General features: G+C 59.2%; 1 protein-coding gene across 1 annotated transcript in view; it reads right to left on the bottom strand.

Annotated features, from left to right (window-relative positions):
- Positions 1–329: 329 nt before the first annotated feature.
- AFDN (afadin, adherens junction formation factor) overlaps positions 330–8,292 on the bottom strand; it is a gene marked incomplete at its 5' end in the record, with an annotated part of 80,927 nt that continues 72,964 nt past the window's right edge. Inside the window, 1 exon segment of the mRNA XM_014586389.1 lies at positions 330–2,598. Coding sequence (XP_014441875.1) covers positions 2,502–2,598 — 97 coding nt within the window.

Raw genomic sequence — 8,292 nt, 5'->3', positions numbered from 1 at the left:
CACCTGTTGGCTAGACATCCCCTTCCCCTCCGCTCCCGCCTTCTTCCCTCTCCTCTTCCTTCCCTCTTTCTCCCTCTCTCCTCTGGATTTGGTGGGACAGGACTTACCTGTTCCTGTGGGGTTTAAAGACAACACAAAACTAACCCTACGCCGGCACTGCCAGAGGGGGCTGGCATGCTTTCTCCCCGAACCCCTGGACGTCCAGAGGCGCGTCCTCCGGATGAGGACAGCGGCAAGTCACCCGTGGCCTTCCGGCTATTGGAAGGGAGAGTGACAGGGAGCCACAGACCGAAGAACACACTCATTTCCCCAAAGCAACAGCTACCAAGTACGCTTTCCACAGGCTCGGTTATATTCAGATCGCAAGGGCCCTGACAGACAGAAGGGTGAGAGAGCCAGGTATTAACAGCAGAGCGAGAGGCGAGTGCGTTACACTGAGCATTTCCCGACACACCCGCACGGGCTTCAGCAGACAGTGCTGGAGTTCTTAGACACACGCGGAGCATTGCACGACACACCCGCACGGGCTTCAGCAGACAGTGCTGGAGTTCTTAGACACACGGAGCATTGCCCGACACACCCGCACGGGCTTCAGCGGACAGTGCTGGAGTTCTTAGACACACACACTGTGCATTTCCCGACACACCAGCACGGGCTTCAGTTGACAGTGTTGAAATTCTTTTAACATTCAAAAAGGTAACAGCACAGTTTTGCTAAAGATTGACAAAGTTGTAAGCGTGAGAGAGAAGTAAACGAGAGGGGTGGGGGCCCGGACAGCACGCTGTGCCCGGACCGCGGCTGGCCGGTGCTGCGACACGGCATGCCCTGCACTCACTCAGACCCGGCCTGTGCCCTCCGCTTGCCTGGACCCACTTCCACTCCACCTTCTCGCTCTGTGTGGAGAAAGAAAGGCACTTCCCTCTTCTCGTCTACACAGAAAACGGTTCCCCAGGGCAGGTGGGAATCCCGCAAACAACCTGTGTGGGTCTGCTGTGTGGCCGAGTCTCAGTGGTACACGGCGGCCGGGGCTCGGCCACACCCCAGGGAGACCCAGGGTCCACTTCCTCCTACCAAAGTGGGTGCAACACCCCAGCCTGGCTTTGTTCCACCCCCAAGCACTCTCTACAATAAAGCAGATGCACCAGCTTTGGACTTTCCATGTAAAAACATGTCACTCAGCTCCTTTTGACGGTGGCCGCTCAATGACGAAGCTGTCACCAACATAAGAGAGCACCACACCACAGGCGTGGGGGCCCAGAGCATCCACGGTGCTCGAGCCAGCCCTGCCCTGCCCTGCCCAGCTGGGTAACCGACCACCCCACCACAGTGCCATCGAGGCAGGACTGGGCTAAGTCAGTGAGGGACACTGCGTGGTCTGGGCGGGCGTGCTGGCACTAGACAGAGCGCCACCCCGCCGCGCGGCAGTGGGCAATGCAGGACGGCCGCCGGGGCGCGGGGCCCAGGCCCGGGCTCAGCGATGCCAACTCGCACTGCGGGAGGGGAAGACTCGCAGGGTAACCTAATCCCAGACGCTCGGGCTCGGACAGACCTGCACGCGTCTGGGGATGACGGAGAACAGGGTGGGCTTCCGAGTGCCCACGGCAGAGCCTCCGCCTCCCAGTGAGGCGTGTGTCCTGACGTCCCTCCCTGTGCCCTCACGGGTACCATCCCTACCAGCCTGCCCAAGACCTCTTTTATTGGGGCGGGCACTCCCGTTAATGTTAAGGTACTTCGTACTTCGCTGGGCTATCGAGGACTGAGGCAAGACTACATTTCCCCCATTGGAAGCCGGGCCACTCAAAGCCTCCACCTTCACAGAAGGGAAGAGGGGAAGAGGAGCTTCTCCCAAACCACAGCAGCCTCATGCTGCCCTCCGACAGGGCAGACCGCAGCTCAGGGGCCACGGCCTCCTCGCCGAGGGCCTCAGCTGTGACACCACCGGTGGAGAGGGAGCCAGAGGGCGTCTTGAAGCTCCCGCATCAGAATGTTAAAATTAGCTACCATTTTAAAATTTAATGAAAAGGATCACTCAAATGAAAACATACGGAAATAAATAACTGCAAACGAGCATCGGCTTTACACACTCAGATTCCTCGTGTCACAGTTTACAAGTCTTCTGCTCTACCAGCACCGGCCGACCGCGCCAGAAACCATCTATTTGCAAAGCCATGTTCCCAGGGCCTCTCGCGGTTCCAACTAACTCAGCACCATCAGAGATGAGCTGGTCACGTCCTGTACAAGGAGAGGCCCCAGGAAAGACCCTCTTTCCAAGAGCTCACTGCTGAGCACCCCTGACGTTCAGAAGTCTGAGGGCACCCGAGCTCAGGAGGGGCCTGGAGATAGTCCCGAGGAGCAGGGCGGGCCAGATGGGCTTAAGTTTTGGTCCAGCGACAGCCAGGGCTGCAGGCCCCGCTCTTTCCGGTGCATCTTAAGAGACGCACTTTCCAGCCCCCTTGGCCCCAGCCAAACTGCGTCAGGCTCCCGGGAACGCGCAGCCGCCCTCAGAGGACCACAACCTTGTCTTCGGCATCTCGCTTGACGCGCTCCTCCTCCTGCCGTGCGCGGTCCTCCTCCTGCCGCCGGCGCTCCTCCTCCTGCCGGGCGCGGTCCTCTGCTTCCCGCCGGCGCAGCTCCTACAGCTTTTTTTTTGCGCTCCTCATCCTGCAACTAACGGCAGACAGGCTTCAGCCTCCATTCAGGACTGGCGTCACCACAAGACGTGACACAGACAGGCAGAGACGGCCACGCACACGCACACGGTCACCGCGGGGGACGTCCGTCTACAGCCTGTGGCTTTGCCATTTGCAGATACGTCACCTGGACGCTGTCCCCACAGCCCGAGAGGTCTCTCCTGGGAGGGTTTCATCAGACACCCTGGCACCAAGGTGCGGGTCTTTTATTAATGAACACGTGCAAGTGGAGGGCCCCCGAAATGCACAGGCTCCGCAGGCGGCCGGCCCCGCCCCTTCCACCAGTTCTTTCCCTGTCTGCACGTGGGGAGGGAGTCTGTCTCTCAGTGGCTGCGTCCCCCACGCCAGCCTAGCCCCTGGGGACATGAGGCTGTTGCAGGAGCTGTGTTGGCAGCCTCCCCACCTTCTCTGGGGGGCAGAGTCTAGCACTCCGCCTCCAGGGCCCACCCCAGGCTTGGAGAATGGCACCCCAGCTCAAGGCCCAAATGTACCCAGTGTCTGTGCACCTACTTTGGGCCCCACAGCTCGGCCTGTCCTGCTTCTGAAAGGTGACTAATGAAAAGGTGCTTATCCGGTCTAAAATCTTGGTCACTAACCCTTCTCCTTCAAAACACTCAGTACTTGAGGACATTTCCCAGGGCCCAGGTATAGCCGCATCTGCTTTTAGCCCCCATCCTCCTGGTCACACGCCCACCCCGCACCCTGCCCGCTGACTCCGCGGCCGCATTCTCTGTGGGCTCCTGGCTGCGCCCGGGCTGCGCTGTCAGACACCCTGAGGGGGACGATTGAGACTTCTGAGATTAAAGTGGAACCTGAAGCCACTGACTCCAGTCTCCAATCCCTGCATGAATTCTATACATAAAATCCTTTAGGATGTGTGTCAGAATCTGCAGAATTCCCAGCTTCCCTGCAAATTGCTCACAGCAAAAATACAATGTTAATTCTTGGATTTGAAATGTGTTTCTTTGTATTAAAAAAAACCTAACAACTTCATTATTCCTGGATTTTGGGGGAACCGTATCTGGTGGAAGGGATTAAGTTCACCTATGCCATCAGGCTTTTTAATGCCTGATAAAAAACAGCAAGAAAAAAAGTCTTAGGAAAAACTACAATCGCCTCTCAAAAAGACTACTTCACCTTTCCCTCTCCTATAACCTGGGTGCAGTCTGAGGGGAAAGCGAGGGGACACTGGCTTCAGGGGCTGGGGCAGGAAGTCTGCTCTCAGCTGAGGCTGCAGCGGGCCCCCACCACGCCCCTGCCCCGGGCGCAGTAGACAGGACGCCCAGGAGCGCCAGGCATCAGCGCCCCCGATGAGAACAGCACAAAGGGACCTCGAAGTAACAAAGCTGAAGGGCAAAAGCGTGTATGGAACACTGCACAGGAAGGCACTCGGGGAGGATGCACACTGCGTTTGCTCTCCGTCTGATAAAGCACAGGCCAATCTCACGAGGTCCTGCTCTCGGGGCCAATTTCAGAGCTAACAAGTTCTGAGCAAGAACTCGTACTGCACTGCCGACAGGCGCTCGCCCTGCTGGAGTCACCAGGAGGTCCTGGGGTGCTCAGGACACAGGTACACGCACTTCCTCGTGCACCCAGAAACCGGCATCTTCTCAAACCAACCACCCCTGAGCTCTTCCAAATATGGACTGGGGCCTCCTTGCGGTTAACTCATCAGTCAGTAACTGCGACCACAGTCCAGGGGACTTTTTTTTTTTTGGAGAGGATTTTGCTATAGGGCGCAAACGCACGCCAGATAGACAGAGACAGAGAGACAGAAAGCGAGAAATCACCCCCCAGGGGGGATGGCCACGCCGCAATCCCTTCTCCTCCATTCTCCTCTCGGGATCTTGGGCACGCATGCACACGCACCCAGCGTGTTTTAAGCCACCGGTCTGGGATGTGAACCATGGATGGCTACATGGGAGTCCAGCAGCATAGCCATTACGCCAACTGCTGGTCCAGCGTATTTCTCTAAGGAGACTAGACCCGAGGCCGGTGTGCCTGCTGCGCGCTGAGGCACCTCTCTGCACAGGGCATCCACGTTTCTAGAATGCAGTTTCAGAGAACGAAATGGGAGCTGTGTGTTAATTCCCTCATACCACAAAATCAATGAATTCCTTTCTCCATTACAGAAATTCTACCAAGGCAGACAATCATGGTTAGATACCAGAACATAAAACGGGGTCAAGATATCCTTTTTTGACATTTTTACACAACAGAGAAGTCCTTAAAAACGTCTTCCTTTGGAGACGACTGGTGGCGTGGGAGTTAGGGCACCGGGTCCCCCTGTGCCAGCAGCATGGTCCAAGTCTCGTGCGCAGAGGCTTGAGAAGCAGGCTGTCAGGGACTGTGCATGCCCGAATCCTAGGAGAGAACGGAGGAGGGCACGGCCATGGCCCGGGGCAGGGGTGCTTCCTCACTTTCCCTCTTTCCCCGTCTCTGGCAAGCACAGAATCCTACAGCAAAATTAAAAGCACCCACTTCTCACTGCAGGCATTGTGCTAGCTCTCTCCTAGCCCACCACCCTTCTAGGCCCTCATGAAGAAGCCTGATCAGATCGCTGATTACCACAGGCCTCGAGACCCCAAGCCCAGGTCCGGCCCAGCTCCGCAAGGCCTTCCAGCTACTTCCCAGCAGGGGTCACTCGGCGTCAGAGGGCTGCGGCCCTCACCAGGAGAGCCAGGCCCTCAGGCAGCCTGTGCAGCCCGCCCGTACCCGGCCAGGCCTCCTCCCAGCACGGCCGCACACTTGAACAACTTTGTTAGAGGGTGCGCGCACTTGCTGAAACAGAGACAGAGAGAGGCACGCTGTGGAGGGCATGGCCACGCCAGGCCCCTCTCCTCCACTCTCCTCTTGGGATCTTGGTGTCCAGCATGGTTTTAAGCCCTGGGGTCCAGGTTGGAAGCTGACAGCTGCCCACACGGGATCCGGCCACCTAGAGCGTCATGCCCCCGGCCCATACTGTCCTTGAGCGGACAGGACATGCTGCTGCCAGTGGTCACAAGGTCCCGAGCCCAGCTGCTGGGACACCGACCGACAGGGAGCCCGCAGGCAGACCCAGCAGGTGGGGCGGCTCAAGGTGGCCCACGCCCGAGCTCTCCTCGCCCCATCTTCGCCCCGCTTCGCAGAGACGTGCGGGAGCTGGTCAGGGTACACTTGCCCTAACGTGGGGTGACGCTGTCCCTCCCCGGGACTGGCTGTGTCCCTGCTGATCCCGACACCATGGGCAAGGCTGACTCTCATCCCGGAGCCACCCCAGTGTGAACAGGCCGTTGGAGCCGGACTCCCTAGGAGGGGCTCTCCGAGGTGCGGCCCCCAGTGGCACTCTTGCCTCCCGCTTTGCAATTCCCCCGCAGTGCGCCTGGGGCGTGGGAATCGGGCCCTGGCCACCCTGACCCTAACCACTAGCCAAAACTCACGCACAGAGCTGGACAAAGGCCACTGCTACCGCGGAGGCGAATGCTGCCTGGAAAAGGCACTCGGCGACACGCGTCGTCACGTGTAGCTGCTGGTGTGTAAACTGGGGGGCAGCAGGCGGTGTGGAGTCCAGGCACTGGACTCCCACATGGCCAACTGCAGTTCGAGTCCCAGAACGCCGCTGCCCCACGGCTACATGCTGCCGTGATCCTTGCCGTGTTGAGAAGCTCAACGTCTGGACAAAGTGGGCTGCTCGCCAGGCCGCCTGCCAGCCCTGCAGCACACGCGTGCTCCAGGTGACGGTGCGGTGGCCGACAGTAGGAACGCTTACAGGGGACTGGGCTCAGGGACACCCAGGAAGGCGGTGCTTGAGGATTAACAAATACTCTTTTTTTTTTTTTTTTTAAGAATTTTGCCATGGGTGCATCTGCTTGCCAGAGAGAAACAGACAGATAGAGGTCAAGTGAGAAGGCACCCTGGGGGGATGGCCACGCAGCAGTCCCTTCTCCATTCTACGCTCGGGATTTCGGGCACACGTGTACCCATGCATACCACGCATGATTTTCAAGTTGCCAGGTTCGGGGCTCAAACCATGGCCAGTCATGTCAGGGAGTCCAGCGCCTTAACCACCATGCCACCTTCTAGCCCTTCAAATCCTTTTTAAGAAAGGAAAATGCCCACCCATTTCTTCTAACAGGAATCTCAGCTCCCCCTCTTCAGCAAGACAGCTTGCTCATCAGGCCCCCAGCCGCAGGACGCCCGGGGCCCCCAGGGTGGGTCTGCAGACACAAGCCCCTCGCACGGAGGCGAGCCCCTCGCCTAGGAGGGCTCCCACTGCCCACCAGCCCTGCCGACACCACGCATTCTCTGACGTGGGCTTTCTCTCCCAGCTGAGACTGACCGCTGGCCTAATGTGCTGGACACACACGGCCGGGTCGGAGTCAGCTAGCACGCGACACACACGCAGGGCGACGTGCAGTGGGCAGGCAGTGACCGACGACCGGGCTCGGGGCTTCTCCATGGACTGTGGAATTGACAAGGCCGACACACTGAACTGAAACCCAGGTGGTCTTACTGCAGAAAGGACGGGGCACATGCCCACGAGGAGTCTCGCCCCACACCGAGGGCCGGTGCCGTCTCAGACAACGCCATCGTGACCGGAGTCCACACCGTTCCAACAGGGTTCCTACCAGCTAAACATGGACGGGCCCGCTGCCGGCGTGTCCCATCAACAGACAGGCACAGGGCACGGGAGTGCACGAGGGGAGTGGGGAGCTGCAGCTACGACATTCAGGCATGCTTCTGGTCACGGCTGCCCTCCCGGGGGACAGCCCGGGGCCGGGCCACAGCGACACACAACCACCACTAGGAGAAGACTGGAGATCAAGACAGGGAAAGGCAGCGAGGGGGACAGGAACGTACCAAATCTAGAACAGAGATTGCTGGTAGAGCAGTCTGCTGCGGGGACAGAGAAGGAGACAGAAGAAAGACCAGCTGTGAGAACAGTTAGCGTTAGCCCGCCGCCTGCCGCGCCCGACCGGCCTCGAGCCGCCCGCGCAGCAAGCTCACTGCCGCGCACGGACATCCACCGCTCGGAAGCGGAGACGCGTCCACGTGACGCCACGTGCTGGAGTTCCTTCGTTACCATACACGGAAAGGAAAGCAGCCAGCGCGCACGGCTCCTAGTAAGATGTTACTCGTAATAACCTAAACACAAGTACCTTCTACTCAGGCTCCAGGAGGGACTTTTCAGATACCTTAATCCTTACTAAAAGGCTTCGAAATGTTCAGCTTTGTAGCACTGGGGAAAGAAAGCCGCTGCAGACCTTCCAGTGTGGACTGAGTCCTCGCAGTGAGGGGAGCACGGCGGGAACCCTACAGGGCCGTGGCTCCCCCAGCCCTAAGGGGTGCTGCTGCAGGCCGCTCGTCGCTGTCCCAGCGCGTGCCCACGAGCGGAGCTCTAGTGTGGGCGTGGGTGACACAGGCCGGGCCTGTCCTGCGCTTTCTAAGCGTCCCTCTATTGCACCCACTGGGCCGGCCAGCACAGGGTCGCCCCGGCAATGGCGCCACAGGCTGCTGAGTGTCACAGTTTGGACAGGCCGTGGGACAGGCAGGGAGTCCTGGCAGAGAGGCAGGGACTGAGGCGTTACCCTAACCGCTGCACCTGCAACGGACCCAGCGCGGC

The sequence above is a fragment of the Tupaia chinensis genome, unplaced genomic scaffold, assembly GCF_000334495.1.
Source record: "Tupaia chinensis unplaced genomic scaffold, TupChi_1.0 Scaffold000132_1, whole genome shotgun sequence".
Lineage (NCBI taxonomy): Eukaryota > Metazoa > Chordata > Mammalia > Scandentia > Tupaiidae > Tupaia > Tupaia belangeri.
Note: the sequence above shows the minus strand (reverse complement) of the source record. Positions and strands in the feature narration are given on the sequence as shown.